Source organism: Sceloporus occidentalis, unplaced genomic scaffold (genome assembly GCF_023333645.1).
Source record: "Sceloporus occidentalis isolate IW3139 unplaced genomic scaffold, rSceOcc1.0.p SCAF_1, whole genome shotgun sequence".
NCBI classification, from domain to species: Eukaryota; Metazoa; Chordata; class Lepidosauria; order Squamata; family Phrynosomatidae; genus Sceloporus; species Sceloporus occidentalis.
Window position 1 is genome coordinate 109,521,826 of NW_028316981.1, and position 18,544 is coordinate 109,540,369.

An 18,544-nucleotide genomic window follows, 5' to 3' on the forward strand; every position below is an offset into this window, starting at 1 on the left:
TTGCTTTTAGTGTGGAAGATCTCTGTGGCTTTGCCTGGCAATTTGAAGTCTAATTCTGACAGCTGCCAATGGACCCACTCTCCTGAAAATCTCACTGTATGTCAGAGATAAGGGCACTTTGCCAAATGGATTCATTAATCATTGCCTGGAGAGTGAGATATTGCTTCCTTCCAGACACATTTTTTGTGTTGGAGTGCATTACAGACTCAGCAAGAGAGCAGTAGAAACCTCTCTTCCAAAAATGAACTCTGGTAAAATAGAAATGTGGAACCATTTGTGAATCCTCTTCATGAGCATTGAACCCACACCAATTTACTGTTTTCCTAGTTTCCTTTCTCTTGTTCCTACCACATACTTCTATACTGTTACTCTGTTTTTAGCATTTTTGAGGATAGGTATTGATACTTAAAGTGAGGTAAGGCCATGGATTCAAAAGCTCAGTGCTTACAAAAGATAAACAGCTGAATTTCTCTGCCTACTCTGCCCATGCTGTACTTTCCTTATATCTTTCCTTGATACGCTGCACAGAAAAGAGCTAATGTATATTTCCACCTACATTTCCACATCATCTATATTCTTAAAAGTGACAGTCTATTGGTGGCACATTATTGTGCCCTTGGAATGTGTTTTGCTTATAAGTAATGTGCCACCAGCGAAGAGAGGCTTTTAGGAGCTGAGCGCATGTACACAGACATGCACATGGGCATATATTACAGAGGGACTTTGATATACTAAATGTTTGTTTTCAGAATTTATATCCTAGCAGTCTAAACCTTTGCCTATATTTTCATGAGAGTGAGAAACTTCAAATGTTGCCTCCCCTCTGAGAGAGATTATGAGGGGGAAGCTTGTACTTTGTAAGGACTGTGGTGTGGGGGGCTTTTAGAACTTTTTTTTAGAAAACTTTTACAAATACTTTTTTTATACAAAATATGTTTTTGAGCAAAAAAAATGTCTCCCCCTCCCCCCCCCTTTTTTTTTTTACTGTTCTTTTCTGTCTTTTTTTCTCTAGGCCAGGAAAGGAAAATCTCACAGCAGTTGACAGGGTTTGTTTGGGTTTTTTATGAGGTTCTTCAGTGTGTCAAGACACACTTTTTCTCAAGGATGATAAAATTTGCAACTATTCCTCATATGCCTAGTACATCCTGCCATGGAGGCCAGCATCAAGGCAACTTAATCAGAATGAGAATTTTCCATAGCTATTCTCCAGTTGACAATGCAGAGAGGAAATGTGACATCATCTCCATGTATATTAGAAACAAAAGCAAACAGCCTACTTCATATTTAATCTATAGAATAGATATAGAACACAGACACAGCATTACAAATGCAAAATAAGCTTATATATATATATACACACACACACACACACACACACACACACACACACACACACCTATCTAACTACCTTATGCAATGTGAAGTCCAAGGCTTTCATAGCTGACATCCATAGTTTTTTGTGTTCTAGAACATGGACACATAGCCCGAAAAACCCACCAAAAACTATGCCTTATGCTTTATGGGAGCATATGGGTTCAAATACCCAGTTAGTCATAATGCTTACTGGGTGTCCTTGGACAAATCGCCATCTTTCAGGTTACCTTGGCTCACATGATGGTTATTTTGAAAACAACATGGGATGATCTTGATTATTCCCCATATTTGGGGAAAGAATGAGATACATATTAGAAGAAGTTTGTGTGTAACACTACATAGGAAAAATCATATTGTCTTCCATTTAGATTCTAAAAGGACAATGAGGATTAATTTTTTTAGACTGTAAGCCTGAGGGCAGGGAACCACCTAATTAAAAATAATAATTGTAAGCTGCTCTGAGAGACTTTAGGGCTGAAGGATGGGGTACAAATATCATAAATAAATAAATAAATTGTTTTGTGCTGCATTTTTTTATTCTTTAAGCCCTGCAGTTTCAAATTAAAATTAAAATCCTGCTAGCAAAACCCTTCTACTTAATAAGCTTTACACAATTGTGACCTTTTGTATTTTATTGCCAGATTCAGGCAGGGATCTACTGAGGATTTGGAATTTTTTTAAAAAAAACAGTAATCTTTTTTGGTTAAGACAGCAATTGCAATCACTGTGAGAACCACAGAGCAGAGTTCTGTGATATGTGTGCATGTAGAATCAATTCCAGTGCATTTACAAGAGAGTATACTTGTTTGTGCCTTGGGCATTAACTGTGCAGTTATTTGAAACTTTAAATACCAATGAAAGAGACTGATTACTTGTGCTGGCCTTGGGGTAGTGGAAGTTAGGACAGTTGTAATAAACTAAAGCTAGTGAGAATGAATTTAGCTGAGTCCAAGGAAGAATGGAATGATCTGGCAAGACATTCTGGGCAGCTTCACTAGGCTTGTGGACAATGCACACATCTACTGGAAAGGCAGTGTGCAGATAAAGAAATATCTAGAATATCTTTTCTAGATACACTATTTAAATGAGTGTCAATCCTTATTACCCAGAGGAGTAATTAACAATGTTCTTGTTTACTGATGACTAGCACTGCTAGAGTAAAAACTGGAGATGGTTCCTGTGGCTTTAATGGTTATGTAGAAGAGGAAATGTCCACAGGAGTTGCTTGTTAGTTGGTTGTCTGGCAAGCAGACCTCTTCTACACAATCATTAAAGCTACAGGGACCCTCTCCAATTTTCAATCTGGCAACACTATAGTGACAGATGAAAATTGCTTTGAACACTCTGAACACTTCAATAAATTTCCTTAGGCCTGCTGGAAACTGTGAAGTCGAAGGCTTTCATGGCCGGCATCCATGGCTTTTTGTGGGTTTTTCGGGCTATGTGGCCATGTTTTAGAAAATTTTCTTCCTGGCATTTCGCCACAGATGCAGAAGATGCCAGCCACAGATGCTGGCGAAATGTCAGGAAGAAAATTGTCTAGAACATGGCCACATGGCCCAAAAACCCCACAAAAAACCAACTACTGGAAACTGTTGGTGGAACTTCAAGTCTGGAAAAGACAACTATGTGGCATCTATAACTATCTTTAATTTAAAAACTGAGCACCTCAATCATGTCAAAATAATTTCTCCTGTCCTTAAGGAATGGGGAGAAGCAGACATCACTGCTGGAGCAACTACAATCCAAACTAATCTCAATAGTTAATTAAATTATCCTGTAGATTTTTTTTTCTCCTAAAGCACATAGCATCAGCTGGAAAACTGATAATAATCAGGATTGCAGCAGCCACAGAGGGGGGTGGGATTTAACCTTTTCCTCTCCTTCCATAATCCTGAGGAAAGTTATCTCCCATTGTTGCCAATGATCCTGTCTTCATTGTTTCAACAAAGCTGAGGATTAGAAGTGAAAAGAAATGACTATATTTATGCTTCCCCTCTTCCTTCTGATCTGGAAAGTCTCATTGTGAAAACCTATCACAGTCTTATCTTTCAAGCTTAAAGGAGAATGGAGAGAAATGAATGAAGAGGCTACATTGTAAGCCTGTACATGCAATGATACTGTTGTCCTTTTGCTTAAACCACTGTTCAGTTGTTCTGGATTAATGCTCCATAGAGCAATAGCAAGCACAGTTTTAAATCACATCTTATAGATAGAAAGTCTAGGGTAATTTAGTAGTCTGGTTACTCTTCTAATAAATGATGCACTCTCCTTCACTCCTAAATATTGACTCTGGTGTTATTTCATTTCATTTCATTTTACTGGTATGAACTCCCTTTAGACTTCATGAACCCTTGGTGAGTAGAGTCTGTCTTGTTAAACTTTCCCTTTAGCAATTCACCTGTTTCCATGATAGATGTTACTCTGGAGAGGAAATGTGTATTACAACTCCTGAGCTTTGTATAATGCGTGCTGTTTTATTCCTTTATTATATGGCTTTTTCAAAAGTTCTCCTGCTGTGATATTCTACAGCAAGGAATCTCAGCAGCAATCATTTAAGTAAACAGGCATCATACCGAACTGTAGAATCTAAGCCTATAGCCACAGGCATTTCATTCAAGTTGGAACCAGATGTCCAAGTTAGAGTCCTCTTGTTGGATATATAGAAAGTGTCCCTGAGAAATACTTGTGACATTTAATCATAGAATCATAGACACTGTCCCACAAGGGCCATCCAGTCTAACCCACTGTCATGCAGGAACTCTCAATCAAAGCATCCCCAATATATAGCCATCCAGCCTCTGTTTAAAGACCTCTAAGGAGGGAGACTCCACTACACTCCAAGTCAACTGAAAAGCTGTATCAATGAAGCCACCATTCAGAGATTTTGAAACTGGATGTTACCAGTGTATTCACACTGGTATGATGTCACTGGAAACTTTGCAATAAGATAAGGCCCCTTGTTTATGTTGTAGGGCACTTTCTTTGAGCTACCATTTCCCTAACATACAATTGGCCTTCTGTATCCACAGATTCTTTACCTAAGGTTTCAACCACCCACAGCTTGAAAATATTCAAAAAATACATACATTCTAAAAGGCAAACATTGATTTTGCCATTTTATATAAGGGACACCATTTTACTATGTTATTGTATGCAATGGGGCTTGAGCATCCACATATCTTGGTATCTATTGGGGGGGAGTCTTGGAACCAAACCCCAGTGGATACCACAGTCCCAGGTACTTGCTTGGGAGTAGCCACAACCATTTCATTCAAGATAAGACAAACTTAATTTTGAGCTAATTTGTTTAGGATTAGGTGGTTGGAGGCAGAGTGAGTATCCTTTATCCAGAATTCCAAAATCCAAAGTACTACAAAACTCAAAGCTTTTTCAGCTGCAACTAAGGTAGCATAGTACATACCTGTACTGTATTTGCAAGGCTGGAGAGAGATGTGAAGATCTGTGTGATGGTGGGAATCCACACCTTCTGCCATTTCACAGATCCTAAGTGTCTCTCCATCTTCATTATATCTCATTATGTGTATGAAAATGCAGGTATTCCAAAATCAGAAAAAAATATCCAAAATACAGAACAGTTCTGGTCTCTGGTGCAGAATATACTAATTAATACCAAGTTTAGTCGCCACTGAGTTAATTACTTTAAAACAACTGGAATTTGTTAAGACTGGTTGACTCTTCTTTTGGCAGATTCAGTAACATAGGAATACCTATGTTACTATAAGGAGAATTAGTGAATGCTCTGAGAAGTTAAATCCATCCGTTCTCATCCTTATGCCTCTTTCAAAAATATCTTCAGTTGAATTAAATGAGCAAAGCATGTGATTTACCAATGAATTTTACAGACCATGTTTCTTGCTAGGGTATGGGGAGCCCATAGAGTTGCTAGACTGAAAACTGACAAGGGTTCCTGTACTTGTGTAGAAGAGGAAACTTCATCAAGGACTACTTATTATGCTACCAGTTAACAAGCAACTCCTGCTGAAATTCCCTCTTCTACAGAACCATTAAAGCTACAGGTGACCTTGTCAGTTTTCAGTCTGGCAACCCTACAGGAGAGCATGCACTTTTTTCATGTGTGTGTGTGTGTGGGGGGGAGATCTTCCTACACTTATAGAAACATTCTCCACCCACTGAATGATTTTTATAGCAATGGATTGCTGCACAATATCCAGATTTTTTAGCTGAAATTGAAATTGATTCCTTACTACCTTTTAAAACAGGGATGGGGAACATGTGACCCTTTAGATCTGATTGGACTACATCTCCCAGCAACCCTTACCAGAGTGATGAGGCATATTAGAAGTTTCAGTTTAACAATATTTGGAAAGCTGCTGATTTACCATCATTCCATATTAACTTTAATTAAGAAAGCACTCAGTCATGATAATGAAAGTGGGCAGAGGTAGCAGAAAGTGGAGAAATACACCTCAGTGAGAGAGCTTAATTTAACTGGTTGTAAAGATGAGGTTCCATCATTAAGGGCAGTTTGTCCATTTTGAGACATGTTGAAATCCACAATGTCCATGCAACAATTGTATTATGAGCTTTGTAGTCCATTGGGAAGGAGTGCAGTGGCTTAGTGGTTAAGAGACCAATTCTGATGAGGAGGAGATCAGAAGGTTGTTAGTTCGAGGCCCAAGTACTACATAATGCGGTGAGCTCCTGTCACTAGTTCCAGCTTCTGGCAACCTAGCAGTTCGAAAGCATGCAAATGCAAGTAGATAAATAGGTACCACTTTGGTGGGAAGGTAATGTTTGGTGCAGTCATGCTGGCCACATGACTATCAAAGCATTCTTCAGACAATGCTTAGTAACAGAGATGAGCACCACCACTACAGTCGGTTACGACTAGACATTCATGTCAAGGGACTACCTTTACCTTTAGTCCATTGGAGAAAATTCCAGGTTGGGAGAAGATGGCATAAAAATCAGGAAAGGAGCCATTTTTTCTGCAAAATGCAGAAACTTTGGCACGTTACACACATGCCTAAAGTGCATATTAGGGTTAGGAAGGGGCCTATTAGGGTTACGAAGGGGCGTCACTTCCTGACGCCCCTCAACCCTAGTATGGACTGAGTCCATACAAAATGGCGGTGCCTGTCCACACGGGGGGCGCCATTTTGACGCCGCGGACGTATAGCATCCAGACGCCGCACGGCAGAAGTGATGCAGCGAGTGCGTGACTAGTGCCTCGCAGCTCCACTTCCAGGGTGCAAAAAGAAGCGCCATTTCAGCGCTTCTTTTTGGCTGCGCCCGGGAATCGCACGGTTTGGCTGTTGCGGTTCCCAGACGCAGCAACCGGCGCTGGCGGCAGACCACCGCTTTTAGGTAGTCTGTAACGCACCAAAGTTAATCATTTTAGCTGTTCTTTTAAAGAAAAAAATAAAAAGGGCAAAAAATGAAGTTATCCCTCAACTAAGCACTTGTTGACAGAAGGTATTACAGTCGGCCTTCCATATCCATGGATTTTTCTCCCGTGAATTCAACCATCTACGGCTTGAAAATATTCATATATATATATATATATATATGCCAAAAAGCAAACTTTGATCTAGCTATTTTATATAAAGGGCACCATTAGACTATACCATTGTACATAATGGGACTTGAGCATCCACAGATTTTGGTATCCACAAGAGGTCCTGGAACCAAACCCCAGTGGATACAACGGTCAACTGTGGTTCAGAAGAAAATGGTCCCTGAAGTCTATTTTCCTATAATAAATAAATAGTACTGGTACACAGTTTATATTATGAGCTCTTTTTGAAGCTATTTATAACAGAATGTAACCCTAGAGTCAAGGGTGACAACCTCCATGCTATTTTCTGTACATCCCATGGTCTAGCCCCACATGACCACTTTATATAACTAATTAAATGTTATTATTAGTGCTGTGGTGATAAATTATTTCCCTGATTTAATGTTTAACATTATTACATTTTCAATGTAGCATTTCAAACTCTTCATTATTATATTTTGTATAATATAATAATGATAGAGTGTATAACTGTAGGTATGTAAAAATAAATGGAATAAGTTGATTAAACCTTTAGTTCTTTTAAGTGCAATAAAATTATGGCACACAGAATTCTGTATTAACTAACAAGAAACATATCTTGCTCAGACATCTGTTAAAATGTTGGCTAGCTACAAATGAAAAAATCCAGATGTACAACCCTTGCTGGCTGATAAAATCCAAACCCGGGGGAAAGAACCTTCTTGTGTTTGTGGTTATCTCTTAGGCTAGTAGCCACTGCCAAATCTTTCAGTGATGGCACATAGATCTGGAAACAGCCTCCCAGTTCTGTATCCCTGAGATGTAGAAGTTTGTCTTTTTGAACAGGCTGATTAGATCTTTCTCTTTAGGCAGGCATTTTATGTCTAGTGTTTATCAGTAGTTTCCATGTTGGCACCTCATGTCATTTTTTTCTCCCTTTGTATATACTTTCATTTTTTGTTTTAAACCCTTGTAATTGTTTCCCTCTTGAGAAATCCAACTGCAGGAAAAGAAAAAAAGAAAGCAAAATAACTAAATAAAAGTTGTTGTTGTTGTTGTTGTTGTTGTTGTTATTATTATTATTATTATTATTATAGCATCACAGAAATGAGCAGCAACAGGCTCCAGTTAGTATTGAATGCCCCATGTTTTGGATCGCTATTAAGAGCACTTAAAGTAGGCATTCTTCCTGCAAACAGAGGGCATAGCTCTGTGTAGCACTGGCAAGCCATTGTGGTGTGGAAGAAAATGTGGAGTAATGCTTTTAGAAAACTGTTGAAATGCATTTTATACCTGAGGAGATGATGGTTCAATGGAAAGGGTAAAGAGTGTTGAATGATGGTAATGCATTTTGACTTCATGCCATGTTTGCTTGTTGATGAGAGAGTGTAAGTCAATCCACAAGAGAATTATTGCTGATGAAAATTCATATCGTCTGTCTCACAGTGTGAACCAGCTTCTCTCTACTTCCATCCTCTGTGACTGTAGGCAGGATTACATTTTGATAAGAAACTGAAGGATCACATGTATGTGGTGCTTCTTTCAGTTGTTTTATGTTTCAAATATGCACCTGAAGGTTTCAGTCATAGAGGCAGATTAATATGTTATGCTCCCTACTTGTGCAGCTTTATGAAGTGCACTTGTAAGTGCATTTGCATATAAGGCATGGACTATTCCTGTCATTTTTCCAGAGAGCAGCCTCTGTATATGAAGAAATACAAGGGGGTTTCCTCACCATGCTAATGGTTGTATGATACCCATTATGATGTATTTTCTCCCATGTGTATGATGTATGTATTGTATGTATAGGCTCATAGGATTACTTCAAAGAAATAAGAAGAGATCTCACAATTTTACTTTGCATTTGCCCTAGTAGCTGTCACTCTCTGTACACATCTTGAATTAGCTGGGGATTACAGCAGTTAAACTTGAGCTTCATATCATTACAATGCCTATTTAGTGTTGGTACGTGTAGAATAACATTTTCTTTTTCCTGTCTTTAAAGTGGACTCTTCTGTGAAAATCCTCCACCGATGGTTCTGCTCCAGACCAGCCCTTGTGACTACTATGAGTGCCAAAATGGAGCTCAGTGCATTGTAGTACACCAGGAACCAGTCTGTCGTTGCCTGGCTGGCTTTGCTGGCCTGAAGTGTGAGAAACTCATTACTGTCAATTTTGTTGGGAAGGATTCCTATGTAGAGCTTCCGCTAGCCAAAATCCTCCCTCAAGCAAACATCTCTCTTCAAGTAAGTCACCCAGATATGATTACAAGCTTCTAGTCAATCCCATTCTAACTCTCTGTGGTCTTCTAACCCATATGACCTGCCAAATGTTATTGCAATATCTCAAGCGAAGGCCAGAGTGCACATATTACATTCTCTACCAAGATGCCAGTATAAGCAGTCTGCCTGTGGTGAACAATCCCCATTCCAGCCATTCCCAAAAGGAGCACCTGGCCTCTTTAGCTGTTGATTGAATTAAGCTGCTTTCTTTCACAAGCTCTTGATGATACTTACACATCTCTCAGTGGGAGAGATGCAGGACTCTTCACACAGTATTCTGAAACACAAAAAGGCAGAGAAACCATTTGGGTCTACCCCCTTTTCTGTTTAAACTCTTATTGCCCCTCTAATTTTTTTACAGTTCAGCATCTGTGTAGAAGCAAAATGTGTCATTTGAACTATGAGCCCAGGCACAGTCAGTTGCAGAGGCCACATTTTGGGCTTGGTTTTGAAAACAAGTTCATGACAAAAGTATTTTTGGATGTTAACATGAAAGCCAGACTTGTTTACTACATGGATTTCACACAGATGGTGTTCTTAAAGCTTATTTTGCAGTTAAAATGTTGCTTCTCCATCTGGTAGTTAATTGCCATTCAAATAAAAAATTAATTTTAACTAAGCAGTTCTTAAAACAGGGTTAAACGATGGTTCTTAATGAAACAAACAAGCTTCATTTATATACCACTTTATACCGCCTAAGCAGTGTCTAAGCGGTTTACAACTGTAAGCTAATGTAATGAAAAGAACTTACCAGTATATAAATAAATCACTTTCAACTTACCTAAATACTGTTTCAGTTGTTGTTGTTGTGTACCTTCAGGTCATTTCTAACTTATCGCAACCCCAAGGTGAGCCTACCACAGCTCAGGGATTTATGCACATAAAGTTGTGTACATAAAGCTTCAGGGATGGTAGCTATAATGCAGTTCCTTAAAAAATTGTGTATGGAATTGACTAATTCTTTCATTTTCCTCTGCCATCCCAATGTGGCAGTGAATAAACCTTCCTCCAGTCTCATTCCTGTCTGTCAGAGCTATTTTGGGTGATCATGAAACAGTTCTACAATAAGGTAATAAGAATATTATTAATTAGAATTGCCTGTTGGCATGGCTTTTAATTAAAAAGTTTGGCAGAAAATGGTAAAACACGGATTCCATATTTCCAGGTGAGTGCTCAGCAGCAACTACCAGTTATGATGGGTGTTTCAAGCCCCTTGCATTCACAAGCTTCCTTGTCATGAAACTGGCCCAGAGGTTGTTTATGATGAGCAGTAATGTCCCATTTCAATTTTTCCCATTATGTAAACCTGTGTACACTTAGTTTAACTGCAAGTAAGCATCTTTTCTGACTGACCTCTGTGTACAGAATATTCACATTCACTTTGAACTGGTTTTTAATGTCCATTTCTCTTAGACATGCCTATTGGGTGGTCAATAGGTGCCATGTGTAAAATAGGAGTGCTTGCACAAATGAGCCATTTTCCTCACTGAAGAGCTGAGTGCAGTGACATTGTCGCATTATCCACTTATTTTTTAAAAAATCTATACATCAAATAATAGTCTCATTGTGCAGGTACAGGAATATATTATGTATGCCCCTCCTTCTACTTTTCTGTCACCATTCATCTTCTTCACTTTGCTATTCACAGGTAGCAACGGATAAAGACAATGGCATCTTATTATACAAAGGGGACAATGATCCTCTGGCTTTAGAGTTGTACCAAGGTCATGTGAGGCTTATCTATGACACTCTGAATTCTCCACCCACAACTATATACAGGTGAGTCTACCAACAAACGGAGGAAAGCTTTCCTTTAAAGCAAGATTGTCTCTTTTTGTTCATTTATTACATATGATGTAGATAACCAATATAGATGTTTTCAAAGTTTTTTTTTTTTTTAATTTTCATTTTCACCAGATTTTGAAGAAAGATGTAGTGGGGAAGAAAGAGAGGTGTTTTTCCCCCCATCTTGATATTCACTTTTTTAAAAAGCCTCAATAGTTTTGCAGGTCTTTGTTCCATGACTGCAAAAATGTGCAAGTGTGTGTATGTCATGTATAGGAAACCTTGATTTCAATAATCCAGGCTTCACTAGTAAAATTCAGAAAAAAAATTTTCAGAATACTTTAGACATTTGTTGCCAGAACTAACCAGCAAGCATTACCAAGGCAGAGTTAAAGCATACACAATTTCAAATCTTAGGCAAGCTATTTTCTTATTCCTTACCAAAGCACAGGTTGAGAACCCCTGGTCTAGATTCAGGAAAGTAAGGGCCAAAACAAACCGGCAGTAAATGCTGGTGTGGGGCTGTGGTGTTTAGATGATGCCGTGACACTGGGCCCAAGCCGGTGTCACTCAGCCAGCCCGACCAGATAGTGGGCAGCATTGTGGCACTCAGACACTGTAAGGCACAGGAGTGAAGAAGAGTCACCACTGCACCAGAAAGGATTAGGATTTTGCCACTTCTTTAGGGGCCAGAAAAATGCTGGACTAGGGCCGTGGCATGTGGTTGTCACAGCCCTGATGTAGCATTCAAAGGTGTGGCATCAAATTACCCCTTTAGGGCCCTTTACTGTACCACTCTATTCTGTTTTGGTCTGAACTCACCTAGAATACTGCATCCAGTCCTGGGCATCAAAATTAAAAAGGATGTTGAAAAGCATCTGGAGCATGTCCAGAGGAACTCAGCCATAATAGTGAAAGGTCAGGAAACTTTTCCCTATGAGTAGTAGCTTAGGGAGCAGGGTATGTTAGTCAGGGGAAGAGAAGGTTAAGAAGTGACATGATAGTCATGTTTAAATATTTGAAGGGATGCCATATTGAGGACGGAGCAAGCTTGTTTTCTGCTGCTCTAAAGAGTAGGGCACAGAGCTGACAGTAGCAGCTGTTAAATATACTGCTTTGGAGGCTGGTGTGGTTTCCTTCTTTGGAGATTTTTAAACAGAGGCTGTCTTTCTTTTATTGCCTTTGTTCCCACTCTGCTCATTGTCATTGGCAGCATGGCTTGCTTTTATAGTCTACACAAACCTGTCCTCTGTACCACCTCAAAGCACTCTGTAGACTTTAACAGCAATACTTTCCTTTTCCTGCTTGCATTTTTACCATCTTTGCCTTTATGAAAAAGTATGAATTTTGAAAATCAATTCAATAAACTTTGTGCCTCTTTGATTAGCCTAATCCAGATACTACCACAACATGAACTTTGAAGTTGTGTTATAGTCAGCATTGGTACCCCTGCATATGTATGCCTTTCCTTCCTTGGTAAACTTGGGGTGTGCGTGGGGGGGATACATAATTAATGAAAAACTAGGAAAACACAAGAAGGTTGTAAAGAAAAGTTTGTAAGTGAAGAAGGGCCCTTGCACAATGTAAGATTCATCTAGAAGCATCCAGAGCTCCCTCTGCTGAGTGAAAGGATATTTTTATTGGCTTCTGCTTCTGTTTCTCAGCATCCTGTCTCTAGTTATGGTCATGTCTGAAGTTCCAGAGGAACCTCAGATAGCATCTTCTTTCTAAAAGGGATCCTAGCATCCTGCATAGTAAACTTAAAAGGGCCCATTTTTATGTATGGAGAAACAGGAAACTGCTTCCAGAGTCTACAGTTCTTCATGTGAATTTTTTTAATGCTCCGGAAACAAGGCAGGATGGGTAATTAGCTCCGTTTGGAGCTGCCGTTTGTTCTTTTTAGGGGACTGTGTCATATGCAACAGTGTGGAAGCAAACTCAGTCGACTGCTTTCTATGCTGGCGGTATATTGACTAATTAGGCAGTGCTTTGGCTTCAGCCAGCTCTTTACTGGAACAGAAAGGGCAATCATTAGGTCTCAGCTAGCCTGTCTATCCTTCCTAAGGGTTTATGTTGGTTACTTTCACCAGTGATTATAGCCTGGTGGGATAGCCATGAAAATAGATTCTTTCTTTTGCAGCTAATCCTAATTGATTCCATGTTATGGCAAAGGCAGAGTTGTTACAGCAGTTTTATGCCACCAATTAGAACATAGGGGAAGGCTCATTAGTTGCAGACAACAGGCGAGGTGACAGATCAGAGTGGGTGCCTGTTCCCTATTGTTGATAGCAGAATGCTGTACTGACAAGGGGTGGTTTCTGATATCACGGCATTTTAAGGATCCTCTCCTTCCTGGCAAAGTTACCCATGGTGCTAAGAATCAGTGTTCTCATTATTCCTGTACCCTTCATATTGATCAAGGAGGAGGTCTCCATTCGGAATGACACCTCATTACCATAAGATTAATGGGCTGCTCACTGGCACTGTGTTGCACTATGTGATCAGTTGAGATGGTGAAAGCTGCTGCTTAATGTGATGCCCTTTCTGAAATGTCACTCTAATCTTTTATTAGTTTAAGGAGTATAATGGAAAGGGGATTAGCATCAACCTCAATAGGAAAAGATTGGGTCAAGGGAGAAAAACTGCAGCTAAAGAATTAAAAAAAAAAAAGAATGGTGAGGGAGAGCTTCTAAGTAGGTGAGATATTTCGCTCTTAATGAGTAGGTTTTAGAACAGGGAAAATTCAGATTCCTTTCTGCTTCCTTTCTGTAAATGGTCACATTTGCTTGGTTACTAATTTAAATAGTCCTGGGCTGTGCATTGTGATTGTGCTGCTGGAACACAAAGAAATTGAGAATAAATCTAATGGCAGCTAATGCATCCCAGAAATCAACTCCAGTGAAATCATGGAACACATGGAGAAAAGCTTGAAAGAGTCCATATTAACCATGGAATTTTTCATGGTCATTCTTTATCTCCTTTGTTGCTTGTCATTGCAATGATACCACTTTCAGTAATATTAAAGAACACAAATCAGAAATATGAACTATCAAAGCAAGATGGAAAAATAAATCATTTATTCTATATGGATGATTTAAAACGATATAGAAAGACACCATCAGAAACTGAAACCTTATTGAATACTGTAAGCAAGACAGCTCAATGGAATTTGGAAATTATAAATGTGCTTGTAAGAATAAATAGGGATAAAATTGTTGAATCAGAACAAATAAAGATTTTTGATGAAACTATCATTAAGAGCCTTAAACATGATGGAAACTACAAGTATTTGGGAATATTTCAAGTGGTGGATATCCAACAAAAGAAAGTGAAAGAAATAACTAGTACCAAGTATACAAAGAGAGTATGCAAAATCCAAAAATTAAAAAATAGTTGAAACATAATTCAAGCCACTAATTCCTGGGCCATACAATTTATTCAATATAGTCCTGAAATTGCTGAGTGAATTCAAACAGAACTAGATGCACTAAATAGAAAAAACCATAAAATTATAAGAGCAAACCACATTTTACAACTTCAAAGTTATATTTATCAGCTATATCTATCACATAATACTGATATCCATCAGTAAAGCAAACTGTTGAAGAAGAGAAAAGTTCACTAAATGTTCATAAAAGTTCATAAAAAGAAATCAAAGAAATAAATGTTGATAGATGTATATAGAGAGAATGTCCAGAATAATAATACATAACCTGGAGTTACACACTCATGACTGTTATGTATTCATGATTCCTAAGTAGCTCCTCATTTAGGGGCTATGTAGGGATGATGAAAGTCACCTAGTCTGCACTTATCAAGAAGCAGCTGCTGCGATTGACATTCATCCATTTCCCTGTTGCTCAGGAAACAGCTGTCTGCCATTCCTACTCACCCTTCTCACACAAGCACTCTCTGGCATGAGTAGGAATTGCAACAGAGTTCCTGTTTCTGTCTATCATGCCAGAGTTTTCTCATGGGAAGGGTGGGAATGTCAACCCTCTCCTTCCTGAGCAACAGGGGAGCAGACCTCCATAGATTCAAGTGGCTGCTGCCTAGAAAGTAGGGACAGAGTGTTTCAGTCCAGGATTCCTTACATCGTAACATAGTTAAAGTGCTACATAATTCTCTATTATAAACCGGGACAAAATGTAGGACAAAATTTAGACCAAAATGTAGGACAATTGTAGGGTAAAATTTAGCCCCAAATGTAGGACATTTATAAATGTCCTATATTTGAGGCTAAATTTTGTCCTACAATTGTCCTACATTTTGGTCTAAATTTTGTCCTACATTTTGTCCCGGTTTATAGTACAGAATTATGGCAACCCTAAATACATTAAACATTGAAGGAACAAAAGGCATGTTTAGAGGAAAAAAATCATGAAAAATTGACTTAAAGCCTAGCAAAACAAGCTGCTGCATGAACAGTACATTAAAAACACAGAAGGAATAGTTGAGAAGGGGAACACCTAAAAATTACTTCATAAAAAGATACTGAAAAAGAAACTGAAGACCTTATATTTGCTGTCCAAGAACATGTACTTCACACAAATAGCATCAAGAAAAATATTGAAAAAATAACTATGGATAATAGATATCATGTACGTAAAAGAAAAAGATTAATCTGTTGACCATATTATCAGTTTATGCAGCATTATCATGAGGACCGAATATAAAGAACATCATGATAAAGTGGCTGAAATGATACCTTAGAATCTATGTAAAAATATGATGGTGGCAACATAAAGGTTAAAAAGGTACCAAAAAGTAAGGCATAAAAATCCCACAGGACTTGAAGAGTCAAACTGATAAACAGTTAAGACATAATATAGAAGATATAAATGTTGTTGAGAAAAAGAAAGCTTTGATGATGATGATGATGATGATGATGATGCCAATGATTTTCACAACACTGCAAATTAATTGCAGTTGAGGGATTACTGATTTAGTGTTATCTGAGGTAAAGAACATTGACTGACTTTGTTTTCTGTAAAATTTAAAAGTATCCTAATAGTTGTGCATGATAGATGACACATAGATCATACTATATACAAATTTTATGCAGATTGATGTCTTGGGCCCTAAGTCATTTAAGTACCTAGTAACAGAATTAGATATTCTTCAGGGAACTTTTCCTCCCAGTGGCTTTAGAACAGCTTCTAAGGAAAGAATGCATGAAACCAAATTCATTTGCAAGGTTTACTTTTAGAAATGGTAAACAGAAAGATATATTATTTTTATGACATCCCCCTCCCAATACTGCTAAATCTGTATAGCATACAAACAGTTTGCCCTATAGTTTTGTCTCACTATGAGATCATGACTTAGAAGATTTCATACCAGCACTTACCATGGGATAAGCAATGGTAAAACATTTAGGAAGCATGTGTATCTGAAATCCTGGCACATTTCCTAAACGTCAGGGAATTGTCCCCTTGCCTCCAGCGTCCCTGAGTTGTTTAGGGAGCAGTCATTTCCCATTAACGGAAACTTTGCATTCATGGGAAATGACTGCTCCCTGAATGAGTCAGGAATGCTAGAGGCAAGGGGATGATTCCCTGACGTTTAGGAAGCACATCAGGCTTTCACACACATGTGCTTCCCTGATGTTTTTCTGGTGTAAGCGCTGGTGTGGAAATCTTCTTGGTCTACTTCCTCAAATGCGCCACTCCATGAAAGATCTTTCCTCTTTAATATTTTCTCTGAATTACATTATGCAATATAATTCAGCAAAAATATTAAAGAGTAAGGATGAAAGTTGTTTGTCTACTTAAGTACATGATGGTGATGATGAAGAGGATGATGATGGGGAAATAACACCAGTCACAACCACAATCCACCTATACCTCTCTGAAATTATCCTTTCCCAAGCCTGAATAGGAAGATACTATTTTTGTATTCCAGATAGCATTGCCAGGTTTCCAAATTTTAAGTGAGGGACAGCCCTGACACACAAGATTGACAATCAGGACATAGCTACTAACAAGTTTGTGTTCTACCTAAATACCAGTTGAAAGTATTGATTTCAGTTAACCTAGTCATGCATTTCTCTGCAAAATTAAACATGTTGTCCACATTCATAAATTATATGACACACTCCTGTCTTTATGAAATGCCCATACCCCTTAATGCAGGATTATTTTGCATCTTGTTTACTCTTTCAAAAGAGGGGGAGCTCAAATAAGGGACATCCCTTATAATAAGAGATAGCTAGCAACACTTAGCCCAGATTAAGTTCTCTATTTTTCTTAAGAACCAAGTTTGGTTGGCCCATGTGGAAAAACAGGATGCTGGACAAGACAGATTGTTAGTCTGATGCAGTTTGAGTTGTCTTCTTATGTTTGTATTCTTTGCTCTGTTTTATAACAAAGGTCCCCATGTAGCTTGCAGCTTGACCTGTGTGATTTTTCTGAGATAATAATATACAGTGGTGCAAAATGAGAAAGAAATGATAGTGTTTGGTGCAGTCTGGTTTTGAAATGGAGAGTGGTTGCTTTGCAAAATGTCTGGAATAGAAAGAAACTGCCTCAGAATTGAGCTCATTTATTCTTGCTCAGAAACTATATGGAAACTATTTGAAAATATCTGAGACTCTTTTGGGATTTGCTTTAGCCTTAAGTCTTGGAGAAGAAAGGTCAAAGTTTGCATTAATGTTTTCCTGGGGCACTCCACATAATGTCAGCAAGAAGTCAGTAAATATCTTCTGCAGATATTATATAAAGTTGATTGTTATTTATCACTAACTCTGAAAGAGGGCATTAATGCAAGAAAGCACTTCAATCAAATCAGGACTGTTCTATCTGCAAAATCTTGCTATGGCTACAGGATGGTTGATGGAAACTTGAAAAGTGAAACGTTTAGAACATGCAGCTATTTTATTACCACCATTTCCAAAAGGCGCTGGCCATGTTGACATTTTTCTATATATAATGCTTTGGGGGTCTTTTATTGCTTCATTTTAAATGACTGTTAAATATTTGTGTTTGAATACTAGCTTTTTTAGCATTCCATTGATTTTCTGCATTGAAAGAATTTAAGTTAGCATAACAATTGTGATTATAACTGACATTTGCAAGACATAATTTTTTATTGATTATTTTTTCTAATAGATATTCTTGTTTTGTACCATTGGTGGAATGCTAAACAACTTAAAGTTGGACTTTAGAGCCTATATCTTTTAGGAAAATATCCACAACCAAAGGAATACATTTCAGCCAACTGATGGCTCCATTTGCCATTTCCTTGAAAGTGTGGTTGCTACCTTATAGCAAAGATCTCAGGACAGCTTACAAAATGCATTAAAACAAGCTACACAATTCAAAACAATAAAATAATTAAATAAACTAAAATATATTAAACAGCAGAAACAAGTTTTAAAAGAGATTTAAAAGGTTTCTTTTTTAAAAATAAATAAATAAAATAAAACTGGATACCATATTGGAGGTGGGTTAATGAGGCCCAAAGCTTTGATGAACATCCAAGTTTTAACTTGGCACCTAAATGTCATGACTCTAGGTATCAGTTGGGCCTACAGGGGGAGAGAATTCCACTGCTGGGTGCCACAGTTGAGATGGCCCTCTCC

The 18,544-nt window shown here is 38.2% G+C and overlaps 1 protein-coding gene across 1 annotated transcript in view; it reads left to right on the forward strand.

Moving 5' to 3' along the window:
- The window catches only part of LOC149321949 (slit homolog 3 protein-like), a 602,937-nt gene that overhangs the window by 563,036 nt on the left and 21,357 nt on the right, over nt 1-18,544 (forward strand). The window contains exons 31-32 of the mRNA XM_089520445.1: nt 8,901-9,141; nt 10,826-10,956. Of these exons, the coding sequence (XP_089376571.1) occupies nt 8,901-9,141; nt 10,826-10,956 (372 nt within the window). The remainder of the gene's footprint in view (nt 1-8,900; nt 9,142-10,825; nt 10,957-18,544) is intronic.